The sequence below is a fragment of the Cervus elaphus genome, chromosome 12, assembly GCF_910594005.1.
Source record: "Cervus elaphus chromosome 12, mCerEla1.1, whole genome shotgun sequence".
Classification (NCBI taxonomy): Eukaryota; Metazoa; Chordata; class Mammalia; order Artiodactyla; family Cervidae; genus Cervus; species Cervus elaphus.
In genome coordinates this window covers 95,462,307-95,477,655 of record NC_057826.1, presented here as the reverse complement: position 1 = coordinate 95,477,655, position 15,349 = coordinate 95,462,307, and the positions used below count along the sequence as shown (strand labels likewise).

Here is a 15,349-nt window from a genome sequence, read left to right as displayed (position 1 = left end):
TTCTTCGGCACTCAGCTTTCTTTATAGTCCACTCTCACATCCATACATGACTACTAGAAAAACCATAGCTTTGACTAGATGGACCTTTGTTGGCAAAGTAATGTCTCTGTTTTTTAATATGCTGTCTAGGCTGGTCATAGCTTTTCTTCCAAGGAGCTAGCACCTTTTAATTTCATGGCTGCAGTCACCACCTGGAGTGATTTTGGAGCCCCCCAAAATACAAGTCTCTCACTGTTTCCCCATCTATTTGCCATGAAGTGATGGGACCAGATGCCATGATCTTAGTTTTCTGAATGCTGAGTCTTAAACCAACTTTTTCACTCTCTTTCACTTTCTTCAAGAGGCTCTTTAGTTCTTCTTCACTTTCTGCCATAAGGGTGGTGTCATCTGCATATCTGAGGTTATTGATATTTCTCCCGGGAATCTTGATTCCAGCTTGTGCTTCATCCATCCTGGCATTTCTCATGATGTACTCTGCATATAAGTTAAATAAGCAGGGTGACAATATACATCCTTGATGTACTCCTTTCCCGATTTGGAACCAGTCTGTTGTTCCACGTCCAGTTCTTATTGTTGCTTCCTGACCTGCATACAAATTTCTCAGGAGGCAGGTCAGGTAGTCTGGTATTCCCATCTCTTTAAGAATTTTCCACTGTGTGTTGTGATCCACACAGTCAAAGGCTTTGGCATAGTCAATAAAAACAGAAGTAGATGTTTTTCTGGAACTCTCTTGCTTTTTCGATGATCCAGCAGATGTTGGCAATTTGATCTCTGGTTTCTCTGCGTTTTCTAAAACTAGCTTGAACATCTGGAAGTACACGGTTCACATACTGTTGAAGCCTGGCTTGGAAAGTTTTGAGCATTACTTTGCTAGCGTGTGAGATGAGTACAATTGTGTGGTGGTTTGAGCATTCTTTGGCATTGCCTTTCTTTGGGATTGGAATGAAAACTCACCTTTTCCAGTCTCTTTATAGATATTTTCTATTTGGTGAGACACCATTCTCATACTGTTTTGTTTAGAAATGGTTTTCTTTAGCTTTTTGAACATGTTTAAATCAATAATTTAAAATCTTTGTCTATTATGTCCAACATTTGGTCATCTTAAGGGACAGTTTCTTTTTACTATTCTTTTTTTTTTTTAATTCTTCTGTGTATGGACCATATTTTCTTATTTCTTTGCATATCTCATGATTTGTCAGCAACTCAACACTTTAAATAATAATACATAATGTGGCAACACTAAAAATGAGATTATTTTTCCTCTTTCTAAGGTCTGCTGTTGTTGCTGGGTTTTTTTCAGTCATTTTTCTGAACTAATTCGGTAAACTCTGGATTCTTTGTATGGCCCTGAAATCTCTGCTTTGTTAGCTTAGTTGTCAGTGAATGATTGGTTGGTCAAAGATTTTCTTCCATGTCTTGAACCTGTAAGTCCCCATACTTTGCTGAGGGGGTCTGTGTGCAAGCTGGAACATGGCATCAGTACTGGGGCAAGCAGTTTACAACTCCATTTTAGCCTTCACTTGCTGTTGCACAGTTTCAAGGTCAGCCAAAGATGAGAGCTCAGGCCTTCTTAGGCTTTCTCTGGCTGTATTCATTTCCTATCACTACTATAACAAACTTACCAAAAAAATTAGTTTACCACAAATTTAAGAGACTTAAACAACACAAATTTATTCTTTTACTGTTTTGGAGGTCAAGTCTAAAATTAAGGTGTTGAAAAGATTGCATTCTTTCTGAAGATCCAGAGAATTTACTCCCTTACCTTTTTTAAGCTTTTAGTGGCCACCTTCATTCCTTGGCTCATGGCCCCCTCCTCACATCACATCACCCTCTTGCTTCCATTGTTACATCCCCTCTTGGTCCCAAGCCTCCTGCTTCCCTCTTAACAAGGACTCTCTTGTGAATACACTGGCCCACCCAGACAATCCCGCATAAACTCCCCACCTGAAGAGCTCAACTTAATCACATTTGCAAAGTTCCTTTTATTACATGAGGTCACACGTTCACAGGTGCTGGGGGTTAGGATGTGACTATCCTTGAGGGAACATAGTGATACCGTGAGGACGCACACTGACTTAAAATCCACTGTGTCTGAGGCAGATGGAAATGAATGACTGACATGGGGTAGAGGAGAAGGATTGTCCAAGCAGCTGTCTGGGACAGGCTTGCTTGTAAAAATACATTAATAACAAAGGATTCCCCCTCCCCTATTTGTGTTTATTATGTATTATTTGTGTTTGTTGTATAACAACATTAAAGGAAATGTCAGAAGAAAACCAAAGAAAAGGTGGGGGCGGGGAATTCTTCACTCTGCCACATCTGGATATATACACAGCCCTATTCATTTGTGTGATCTCCTAGAGGAAATCCATTTTGAGTAACTATGTAAAGTCAGAAAAGTAGTGTGATTATTACTGAAGGACCACTCCAGTCAGCCAAGCGCCATTAAATGCAGGTCATCGCAGAGAGCTCACTAGACGCAAAGAGAAGACACAGCCCTGCTCTGGAACAAACCAGGACATACACTCGTGTGATACAGCTAGGGAGACTCCAAACAGTCATAATCCAACGTGCTGAAAAGGCCAAGAGGGAAATGGCATCTAAGAGGAGAATCAAGAAATGTGTAGTCTTTGGCCTTGAAAGGCAATGGCTGAGAGGAATTATGAACAAATAACATACAAACATTAAAATACATAGATAGGGCACATTATTACTTTTCCTAATGATGAATGAGAAGATTCCACACTCTTTGGAGGCTGTAAAATAAAATAAAATACAATACAAATAATTCTAAAACTTCAAAGATAATTGTTCCAAAATAATTTAAGAGAATTGTTATAGACTGAATTACCACTCCCTAAATTCACATGCGGAGGCCCTAGATTTGGAGGTGGTGCCTTTAAGGAAGTAATTAAGGTTAAATAAGCTCATAAGGATAGGGTCCTAATCCATCAGGACTGGTGTCCTTGTAAGAAGAGGAACACCAGAGAACTCTCTCTCTGCATGTGCACAGACGAAAGGCCACGTGAGGACACAGCAAGACGGCAACTGTCTACAAGCCAAAAACCAAGCCCGACAGCTCCCTCATCCTGGACAAGATCTCGGCTGGATCTTTTCAGCTTCCCAAAGTGTACATATATATACGTAATCTAAATCACTCAGTCTGTGGTATTTTGTTACGGAAGCCCAGGCAGGCTAATCTAGGAACCTTAGATATTTTGACAGATATTGCTAATATCATGAGGCTGTCACAAGGAAAATGATCTCTTCTCAGGAAAACGTTAGCTGGTTTCGTATTCAAGTCCAGTGCTGGGCTACAGAATCTGAGTCTATAATGTGCATGTGTTTGTATATATACATGTGTGCATATATATATATATATGTATATATATGTATGTATGTGGTATGTTATTGGGATTACAAAGAGGAATAACACATAAACTCCTCAAAAATCACAATACGCTAGAGATTCTAATTCTTTTTTAAAACCCAAACACCCTTGAGAAATTCTACCTCGCTACTGCCATGACAGTCAACCATGAGGCTCTGCCTTCTCTAAATTGGTGAGAGTGTATAAAATTGGGTGTCTCAACCTCAGCCCTACTGACATTTTGAACCAGGGAACTTTTTGTTGTGGGGGGCTGTCCCTCAGCCTGTACGGGCTAGACGCTAGTAACACCACAACCTTCTCCACAGTCCACCTGCAGTTGTGACAACCCAAATGTCTCCAGCCATTGCTAAATGTGAAGGACTGATGGAACAGTTGAAACAGCGCCATAGGTGATTCTGATCCAACACTGAGGAAGGCAAACCTCTGAGAACCACTGTAGTGGGCAAGAGTGTGAGTCAGTAACAATATTAAGCAACTTGTGAGAAATACAAACCAGGATGAGGTGGAATTTCTGGAAATACGTAAAGACGCTCCTTAGAGGAAGCTCCTTAGAGGAAGAAAATGATGGAAGCTGTCCTCAGCTCATAACAGCCTTCCTTCAGGTTTGGACTAATCCACAAATATTTAGGGAATGTCTACTATGTTTCTGGACTAAAGCAGCAGAGTTTTTGGCGCTGGGGATTAACAGTGAATAAAATTTCCAAAAGTTTCTTCCGTCATAGAGGGCAGGGTTTACATTCCTAGATGGAGTGGAGAAAGACAACAGGAAAAAATGAATATAAAATATGTAGTATATTAAAGGATAATAAGTGCTATAGAAGAAACCTAAAAAGAGAACGGTGTGCTCGGTAAGGGGATTCAGTTTGGTGAGGTCAAGGAAAGGATCACTGAGCTGACTGCATTTGAACAAAGATATCTGCAGGTGGAGATGGTGCTGGCCAGGAGACCAGGAAGGAAGAGCATTCCAAGCAGAGGGAACAGCGATTGCAAAGCTCCTGAGGCAGGAGTGTGCTCGCCTGTCTGAAGGACTACAGGAAGTCAGTATGGCTGCAGCAGATCCAGAGCAGGGGACTGGTGATGAGGTGACAGGGAGAGATCTTGGGAGCGGCTCAGATGACCGGTAGAGACTAAGGGAAGGTGTGGAACATGGTGAACACGTTTCCTTTTACTCTGAGGGATCTGGGCAGACAAGTGTCATTCCTGAATGGTCTGGCTGCTGTGAATATGTCAGGAAGGCAAGGGTGGGTGAACATAAACCAACTAGCAAAGTGTTTCTGCTAAGGGAGAAATGATGGTGTGGACATGGGTAGTAGTGCTTGAAGTGGGATTCTTGACTTATTCTGAAGGTAGAGCAGACAGGAATTGCCTGTGCTTTGGGTGTGGGCTGTGAGAGAATGCGGAGGAGTCGAGATCTTTGACAGAGCTGCTGGCTCCAACGATTCTCCTCCGGGAATCCCCTGGTCCTTACTGCAGAGAAAGCGGTCCCAAGGAGATCTTTGGAAACACATCTGCCTTGGAGACCACCCCAGTTTGACTCCTTGTGTTCCCGGCGCTGACACAATAACAGAGTCACTGGGCACTGACTCTCTCTCTAACCAAGCACTGTACCAGGGGCTTCCCAGACAAGGTGCACGGCTCAGGAAGGTGCGTGTCATCAGATCCAACGCTTAGAGAAGAAACGGAGTCACGAGAGGTTAAGTGTGTTCCTATCACAGAGGCAGAGCCAGGGTTTCCACCCAGACCTTCTTCCACTCCCAAACCACCAGGGAGGGGGCTCCGTAACAGCAGTCAAAAATGCACCAGCCAGCAAAGCACAAAGCTGGCAAGCGCCAGGCCCCGCGCTAAGGGAGGCTAACGGCCGCGGCTCCCGCCTCCCGGCCGCGCTGCAGAGGACACCTGTTCAGCCGGGGACCCGCCCCGCGCCTCCGGCGCCCGCAGCCCCCTCAGGCCCACCTCGGCCTCCTCCATTTATTTACCTGTTGCGGCACCGCGGCTCCCACGCCGGTTCCCGGGGCCGCGCCCGCCCCCGCCACAGCCCCGGCTACGGCGGTGGCCGCCGCCGCCACCACGACCGTCGTCAGGGCGGCCATCTTTTCACGCCGCGCCGCGCGCTCCAACGGCGGCCACCCGCGCCTGGGGTGGAGAGCTTCGGGCGTGCGGAGATCCGGGTTCTGCCCGGGCGGCGGGGCTCCTCAACCGGGATGCCGAGCGCGGCGGAGCTGCGGGGCGGAGCCGGGCCGCGGGGCGAGGCGGGGCGGAGTCGGAACCAGGGCGGGGCTGGAGCGCGGGGCGGGGCCTGAGCGCGGGGCGGGGCCGCGGTGGGGCTGAAGCGCGGGGCGGGGGCGGGGCTGAAGCGCGGGGCGGGGGCGGGGCTGAAGCGCGGGGCGGGGGCGGGGCTGAAGCGCGGGGCGGGGCCGGAGCCGGAGCGCACGGCAGGGGTGGGGCCAGAACTCGGAGCGGGGACGGGGCGGGGGCCGGAGTGCGGGGCGCGGCGGGGCGGGGTCGGAGCGCGGGGCGGCGGCGGGGGCTGGGCTGGGCGGGGCTGTATGGCGGGGTGGTATTTTCACCTTCCATGTGTCTACTCTTACTTGGCAAAAGTATTTCTCCCCGACCGCGGTTCCCTAACTGCCAGGAAAATTCACTGTCTTTCACTGTCATACTTAAATTTATTCATGTCATATATATGTTATATATATAGGTATCTATATATTCATAGATATAGGTACTTTGGGCTTCCCTGGTGACTCAGACGGTAAAGCGTCTGCCTGCAATGTGGGAGACCTGGGTTCGACCCCTGGGTCAGGAAGATTGCCCTGGAGAAGGAAAAGGCAACCCACTCTTGCCTGGAAAATTCCATGGACAGAGAAGCCTGGAAGGCTACAGTCCACAGGATCGCAGTCGGATACGACTGAGCAACTTCACAAAAAAACAAAGATAGATACTTTACATAAAAGAACTTTTTTCTAGGTTTCTACTAAGTTCCGGTGAAACAGTATAAATGAAAAAACATGATTGATGAGCCTGAACAATAAATGGTATTTCACATTTTCAAACCAACAAAACACAGCATGCCCCACACCATCAGATACCAGAAGCAGGAATGACCCACTCCAAGGACTTGGCCAAAGAGAAGAGAAATTTTTCCAAAGATACAGTGTTGGGAAGGTGGGGAAAAAGGCAGAGATGACTTCTCCAGTCAAGGTGTGGGCAACCACTTGCAATTCAGCTAGTTTGTGAATGCCTTGCATTTTCTCCCTTTAAAGTAATGGATTCATCCATTCATCAAATCATTCATTCAATCAATATCCAGCTGCCAGCCCTGGAAAATTAACTGTTGAATCAGGTGAACACACAAGGTTCCTCCTTTCCAAACTTCTAGCAGTGACTTCAAACAAGTAAACAGCGTATTTACTGAACATTTACTTTGTGCCAGCACTGTTCTAAATAATCTAGAGAAGTAGGCACTATTATCATTTTCATCTCATGGATATAGTTAAGTAACAAGATCATACAGGTGGGAACTGGAATACAAGCTTGGGTGGCCTGACTCCAGAGACCATCCAGGTAGAAATGTTAAACAGGCAGATGGATAAATGCTTCTGGAGCCCTGGACAAAGACTGGAGCTAAAGATGTGAATTTGGTCTTCATCTCTATGTAGAAAATATCTTAAAAGACCGAACGAGAATGCTCAGGAAGAGTACAAACTGAAGTCTGGAAAGTGAGGCCTAGAGCTCTCCAACACAGATGACACGGACAGTGGGAGAGGTCTGTAAGAAGGTGGGGAGGTCCGCAATCCTATGGAAGGAAGTATTTCAAGAAGGAGAGAATGATCAACTGTGGTCTGCTGCCCAGAGGTTGAGTGACATGAAAACAGAACTGATGGTTAGATTTGACAATGGGGAGGCCACTGCATACTCTTAAGGGAGTATGGTAACAATGCGCAAAATACATGCTTTAAAGATTTTTCCTGTTTCGTTAGAATGCAAAATTCCGAGAAACAAAACGATTAAGAATCTCATAACCTTCATGATCTCCTCCACCATCTCAGCCAGGCTGTGGACCTGGTGCCTCAGTGCCTCCCTACTCAGAGTAGGTTAATCTGTTCCGTGCCTCTCTCCTAGCGTCTCTGGTCACCTGAAGTGTTATTCCTTGGCTTGTGGAAACACTACTCCAGTCGTCGCCTGTATGGTTGCTTGGCCTTCCCTCCTGTGTGTCTGTGTCTGTGTCCAAACTTCCCTCTTCCTATAAGGGCACCAGTCATTGGATTAGAGTTCTTTCTAATCCCATATGACCTGATGTTAACTTGATTACATCTGCAAAGACCTGGTTTCTAAATAAGGTCGCATTCAGAGGTACTGGGCATTAGGACTTCAGCATGTCTCTTTAGAGGACACAATTCAATTCATAGCACATATATAATACTCTATACCTTACACTTTTTAACTTAATATATCCTGTAACTCTATAAAGAAAACTGAGTGCCAAAGAATTGATGCTTTTAAACTGTCGTGTTGGAGAAGACTCTTGATAGTCTCTTGGACTGGAAAAGACCCTGATGCTGGGAAAGACTGAAGGCAGGAGAAGAAGAGGATGACAGAGGATGAGATAGTTGGATGGCATCACCAACTCAATGGACATGAGTTTGAGTAAGCTCTGGGACTTGGTGATGGACAGGGAAGCCTGGTGTGCTGCAGTCCATGGGGTCGCAAACAGTCAGACACGACTGAGTGACTGAATTGACTGATTCTGTAACTCCTTGAAGTAAGTTCACAGAAATCTTCCTCATTTTAAAAAATGAATGTGTAATACTCTTATTCTAGAAAAGATTGAAGGCAAAATGAGAAAGGGGTGGCAGAGGAAGAGATGGTTAGATAGCATCACCTACTCAATGGACATGAATTTGAGCATGGGGTCACAAAGAGTCGGACATGACTCAGTGACTGAAAACCACCACAATGCTCTTATTTTACTCAGTTAGTCATCTGTCTAGCTTCCCTGGTAGCTCAGACACTAAAGAATCTGCTTTCAATGCAGGAGACCTGGGTTTGATCCCTGGGTTGGGAAGATCCCCTGGAGAAGGGAATGGCAACCCACTCCATTATTCTTGCCTGGAGAATCCCATGGACAGAGGAGCCTGATGGGGTATAGTCCATGGGGTCTCAAAGAGCTGGACACAACTGAGGAACTACACTTTCACTTTCAATCATCTATTGACAAACTGAGGATAGGTTATGTTCCAATCTTTTGCAGTTACAGTGTTGGGGAAGAAATTTTTTCCTCTGACTTTCTAGGTTCTTCTTGTAGTCTAATAATTAAATTGACATGAGACAGATTAACAGAAAATGGTCAAATTTTAACTCCACACATATGGGAGTTCACTAAGACTCAAAGAAATGACTAAAGCAGGCAGCTTTTATATTATTTAGACAAAGAAACAATAAATTTCTTGTGAAGAACTGACAAAGACACTCAGGCTTGGGTACTGATGAGTGAAGAAACGGAGTCGTCTCGTCTTGAATTTTCTATCCCTGGACATGAAGATGTCCCATGCCCTGGTGCTCAGAGGCTGCCTTTTCGATGGGAGATCTATTTCCTGATTTCAGGGGGAAGAGGGCAGGGTCAGAATGTCCTTCTTGCACTGGCTGTTTCTCAATTTGAATTCAAAACAATCAATGTGTCAAAGTAGCATACTTTGGGGTGGCCTGCCCTGAACTCCCACACAAGAAATGATCATTTGTATTTCATAATCGGGAGAAGTGTACCTTCAGTGGAATTGCTGAGTCAAATGATAAAGGCAAAGGCAATGTAGTTAGACATTGCTAAATTTCCTTCCATAGAAAATTGTACCATTTTGCACTCCCACTAGCATTGCCTAAGGGTGCCTGTTTCATTATTATTTGCCATCACAGTTCTTCAAATTTTTGTATTTTAGACTATCTCAATAGGTGGGAAATAGTATGTGTCAGTAATTTTAATATGCCTTTCTCTTTGTATGAATGAAGCTCTTTTTTGTAACTTGAAGGACATCGGCTTTTTCTTTAAATTCTGTTCATATCTTTCCTCAATGGTATTTGGTCTTTCTCTTTCCAGTTTTTAAGAGCTCTTTATCACTTAAGTGGTTATAATTTAATTTTGTGATATAAATTGCAAATATTTTCTTCTGTATTTTAGTTTGATTAGTGGCTTTTGCTTTTTTCCCCCCTTTGCTTTGAAAAAGTTTATTTTTATGGAGTCAAGTCTGTCAGTGTTTTAGTATTTTCTTTGATGCTTCTGGATTGATAATCATAGTTGGAAAGGTTTTTCTCACTTCCAGTTTATAAAGAAATGAATCTTTGTTTTCTTTTGCAGTTTTATTTTTTACATTTAGATATCTGGATTATTTGGATTTCATTCTGGTATCCAGGGTGAAATATGGATTCAATTTTACTTTTCCCAAATGGCTATCTAGTTATGCCAAAAACATGTATTAAAAACAGTATATTTTCACCAGTGATTTGAGTATCACTTTTCCCATATAATTGTTCTATGTTAAATTTTTTATTCTAGTCTGTCATTCTGTATATCTAGTTACGTATCAGTGAACATGCTTTTTTTAATTTACAGGGCAACAATAAAATGTTTTAGTATCATACAGGGCTAGTTCCTCTCATTGTTCTTCTTTATGGGATTTTTCTACCTTTTCCTGATCCCAAAAGAATCAAGAGTCTATTTTAAGAGAAGAATCTCAATATTCTTAATGAAATTACATTAAATTTTTTCTTAACTTGGGAAGAATTTACTTAAGTATTATGTAGAGTTGCCTTACCCATGAACAAAGGTATGCCTTTCATTTGTTCAAGTCTACTTTTGCATGTTTAAAGAATGAATATTTTAAACTTATTCCTAGGTTTTAAGAATTTTCTATTGCAACTACAGATGTGATTTACCCTCCCTTGATATCCTCTAGTGTTATTCTTTGGATATATAAACATTATTGATTTTTCTTTGTTAGTTTTTTATATTGCTACTTTAATCAATTGTTAATTTTGGTTGTACAATTAAGAATGATTTCTTAATTTTATATTTTTACATTAGGGTTTCCCTTTATACAGTTACATTATCTGCAAATAGAGATCATGTTATCCGTTTCTAGTTCTCACACTTACTCCAGACAGGAAGACAGAAGAAGGCTGTCAATTTGGGTTCCCCTTCCCAGGTGGGGCTAGTGGTAAAGAACCTGCCTGCCAAAGCAGGAGACATAAAAGACCTGGGTTCGATCCCTGGGTCAGGAAGATCCCCTGGAGAAAGGCATGGCTACCCACTCCAGTATTGTTGCCTGGAGAATCCCATGGACAGAGGAGCATGGCAGGCCACAGTCCATGGGGTCGCACAGAGTCGGACACAACTGAAGCAACTAGCACAAAGTCAGATCATGAAACAAGGACTTAGAAGAGGCAAATGTTTTGTCTTAATAATTATGTAGAGATCACTATTACATGATGAAGCAGTTATGATCCATCCCAAAGTCACAGAATAATATGCTAAAAATGTGTGGAACTGCTCCAGGCAGTTAAGCAAAATCACATATACTCTTATGCCTGGGCACTGGATTTATTCTTTTATATAAGGCTTAATTAGTAACAAAATATTTGTATTACCTTCTTCAGTTCAGTTCAGTTCAGTTCAGTCACTCAGTCGTGTCTGACTCTTTGCGACCCCATGAATCACAGCACGCCAGGCCTCCCTATCCATCACCAGCTCCCGGAGTTTACTCAAACTCATGTCCATCTAGTCGGTGATGCCATCCAGCCATCTCATCCTGTGTTGTCCCCTTCGCCTCCTGCCCCCAATTCCCCCCAGCATCAGGGTCTTTTCCAATGAGTCAACTTTTCACATCAGGTGGCCAAAGTATTGGAGCTTCAGCTTCAGCATCAGTCCCTCCAATGAACCCCCAGGACTGATCTCCTCTAGGATGGACTGGTTGGATCTCCTTGCAGTCCAAGGGACTCTCAAGAGTCTTCTCCAACACCACAGTTCAAAAGCATCAATTTTTTGGCGCTCAGCTTTCTTCACAGTCCAACTCTCACATCCATACATGACCACTGGAAAAACCACAGCCTTGACTAGACGGACCTGTGTTGGCAAAGTAATGTCTCTGCTTTTTAATATGCTGTCTAGGTTGGTCATGACTTTCCTTCCAAGGAGTAAGCGTCTTTTAATTTCATGGCTGCAGTCACCATCTGCAGTGATTTTGGAGCCCAAAAAAATAAAGTCTGATACTGTTTCTACTGTTTCCCCATCTATTACCTTGTTAAACACTAACAAATGGATAATTGTATGGTGAGCTATAGAATTCATCAGCATAAACTGACAGGGCTAGAACAAGGTTGTTTCATATTGACTTCAGAAATTAGAATACAAACTAACCGATATTACCTATGTAGTGTTAGTCGCTCAGCTGTGTCCAGCTCTGCGACCCAATGGACTGTAGCCCACCAGGCTCCTCTGTCCATGGGATTTCCCAGGCAAGAATACTGGAGTGGGTTGCCATTTCCTTCTCCAGGGGATCTTCCCGGACACAGGGATTGAACCCAGGTCTTCTGCACTGCAGACAGATTCTTTACCACGGAGCCACCAGGCAAGCCCTATTACCTATGTAAGAGATGATAACTTCTCCACAATTTTCATTCATTCTCAAATAAAAACAGCTGAACTCCTTCCACTAACTTTTAAATGACTATCCCCATGCAAAATGTTCAACTGTTTAAACAGCTATATTTCTAGACACTGAAAAGAGAAAGTGATTTAAAGAGTTCCCAGTATTTCAGCACTTGTTTTTATAGTTCCTTGGTAATGTTAGAGTTCCTTAACCATATACTCTTCAACAGGCTGTCAGTTCCCTAGGGATGGGCCAAAAATCTTTACTGTTGAATAGTAACAACAACAATAGCCAAAGCAACAACAGTGGATCTTTACATCAAATGAAACTGTTAAGACATTTTGAAAGTAGGTCTAGATAAAAGGGAAAAATGAGAATATTTACTTTAAAAATAATAATCCTTACTTTTGATGGCCTATTGTGTGCCAAACACTCTTATCAACACAGACAACTACTCTTTGATATAAATAAATGAAGTTTGAGAATCTTAGTCAATAAACTTTCTAAGATAATATAGATAGAATATGGCAGAGCCAAGCATCAAGCCTGGATCTGACTTAATAGTTAGAACTTATTTTTCTAAAGCAAAAACAAAAACAAACAAAAAAACCTCTAATCTCTTTTCTTCTTTTGAAAAATATTTTTTCTTGGGAGACAAGTAAAAATAAAGAAGATAACCACTTATGTTTGAATGGATGTTGATTATTCTTTTTCGGGGGGTCCTAGGTTTACATCATTCAAATCAGCCTTAGGAAATGAAAAATCTTTAGTATGGTTGACAGTTTTATGACTATACCCCTTAATCCCAATAGAGCACTTTTCCCTGAAAATTCAAACCCATCTGATGAACATGAACCTACCATTAAAAATTAATTTCAGAAGTTGTCGCAGGGTCATTCTTCTATAGTTGGATAGAAAATTAAACTCATGTATCATATCATATATTCCCTTGGATTTATAAAAAAAAATGTCAGGAGCTCCGAGCTCATAGGAACACAATAAATTTTCAATGACATATTTACTTTTACTTGAAAATTTTAAATCAAAAACATTTCTTTATATAAATGCAGAAGCTAAGAAATTGTACATCATGAAAATACCTGCGTCTTCTGTGTCTCCTGCACTGCAGGTGAATTCTTTATTGCTGAGCCACAGGGGAAGCCCCAGATGGTGCTTATGCATGCATGCATGATCAGTGGTGTCAGACTCTTTGCGATCCCACGGACTGTCAGGCTCCTCTGTCCATGGAAGTCTTCAAGCGAGAATACTGGAGTGGGTTGACATTTCCTTCTCCAGTGCTTATAACATATAACAGAAAGGAAATGTCTAGTGATAGGCATAATTTGGAGCACAAAGACACTATATGACTTGCTCACATTGGAAGGAAAATCAGTAAGTGTTAAGGCCATTATCAATGAAAGACTATAGCTATCAAACCAGGCTTCCAAGGACAGGAAAATACAAGGGAAGTGGACAGCCCACCCTGACTTGGGCAAGGAAGTAGGCAGCACTGAAAGATTGCTCAGAGGGTGATATAGATCTGACTGCAGAAGTACTTGGTGGAAACCTTAGTGGAATCAAAAGAGAAAGAAAGAAAGAAAGAAAGGAAAGGTTTTGGTTTTGAACAAATATGTACAGCCAAGTGTGTGCTTGACTTGGCTATTGGTCAGTGTAAATGAATAAGATTTGCTTCCTCTGTCTGTCAATATTTCCACAAAGGCTAGTCCTTAGCTTGGGAGGCAGGGATGCTCACTTACTTGGCAGAGCTTGGGATTGTAGCTATCAGGCATCTATTGCAGAATTGTTTTCCTTCTTTAAGGCTGTCAGGCCATGGGGAGACTATGAAGAAGGGCACAGACAGGAGCTTTCAGTATGGAGTAGATTAGATGATAGATTGATAAGATAATTCTAATTGACATATCCTGAAATGTATTCATTGAAAACATAGATTATACTTTTTTTTTAACACTCATGAAGTGGGTCATTTTTGTCACAAAAACAACCATATATTTCGGCCAGCAAAACCTCAATAAATGTCAAAAAGCAGAAACAATGCAGATATAATCCTCTGATCACACACACACATATACAAAAGTGAAAACATATAAAGACTCTATTACATAAATATTTAAGACTCCCAAGTCAAAGAAAATATGAAAACTAAAACTGCAATCTAATTAAAATACATTGGTAACACTACAAACCAACATACATGGAATACAGCTAAATCCATCCTCAGAAGAAAATGAGTAATTTCAGTAGTTATATTAATAAATAAGAAAGAATAAAAATAAATGAACTAACCACTCAACTCAAGAAGATGGGGGAAAAATCAATAATCAAAACAGGAAAAAAGGAGAAATGAATTAAGAAATATAAAAAAAAATAAAAAACAGGGAAATGACAATTCTAATGAATAAATTTAACCAGTTAAGACAGATAAATCACTGGCTAACCTGATCAAGAATTAAAATCAAGAAAGCCCCACTAAACATACATAAGAAAAATGAAAAAAAAAAAAAAAAGAATCACAGGAGGCAACTTTGCTCACAACTGTCTGCAAATAAATTTGAAAATCCAGATGAAATGGATCATTGCTCTAAGAAAATACAATTTACTAAAGTTGGAAAATTAAAAATCTAAATTAAATATTAAAAACCTAAGAAAAAGGAAAAAATATTAAAATGGTAGGCTCCCAAAGAGCACCAGGCCCAGAGGACTTCACAGACTGATATTATGAAACTTAACAGAACAAACAGCCTCTGATGCATTTTAAATTGTTCCAGAGCAGAGATAAAGAGTGGGAAACTTCCAAATTCTAATAGCAGCATATGTTTGTTACCAAAAACTGACAGCAATAGCACAAAAAAGAAATTAGCTATGAATATTGCTGCAGAAAATGTTTACCAAGTTTCAGCAAACAGAATCCAGTAACATATTGGAAGAATTAAAAGAAAACTACTTTGCCCCCACCCAGTATCATAAGAACATTTCAATATTATTCCCTGTGTTACGAAGTGGTTGGGTACCATTCATTGGCTCACTCAGCATCTATATACTGCAGAGACTGAAAAGCTCAGAATCCTCCTTTCCCAGGCTCCCTTGTAGTTAGGGTTCACAATGTAAAATCTATTTTGCTAATCAGATGCATTTGTGTGGAATTCCACTTCAGAACTCAACTGAGTAGGGGAAAGCACGGTGGTGAGGCACATTTTTCCAAGACACGTCACGGCAGATGCAGTGAAACCCCTCAGCTGCCAATTCTAGCATCAGTTTCCTTATTCAGAGGTATGAGAGAGAGAGGTATGTGCCTGCAGGT

The 15,349-nt window shown here is 41.9% G+C and overlaps 1 protein-coding gene across 2 annotated transcripts in view; it reads right to left on the bottom strand.

Moving 5' to 3' along the window:
- CCDC112 (coiled-coil domain containing 112) overlaps positions 1–15,349 on the bottom strand; it is a 125,671-nt gene that overhangs the window by 23,212 nt on the left and 87,110 nt on the right. The window contains exon 1 of one of the 2 annotated variants that reach the window (XM_043920800.1): positions 5,368–5,643. The exons of the other annotated variant lie outside the window; for it this stretch is intronic. Coding sequence (XP_043776735.1) covers positions 5,368–5,481 — 114 coding nt within the window. The 5' untranslated portion in view covers positions 5,482–5,643. Of the gene's footprint in view, positions 1–5,367; positions 5,644–15,349 lie in introns of those variants that run through there. 2 annotated transcript variants of the gene reach the window in all.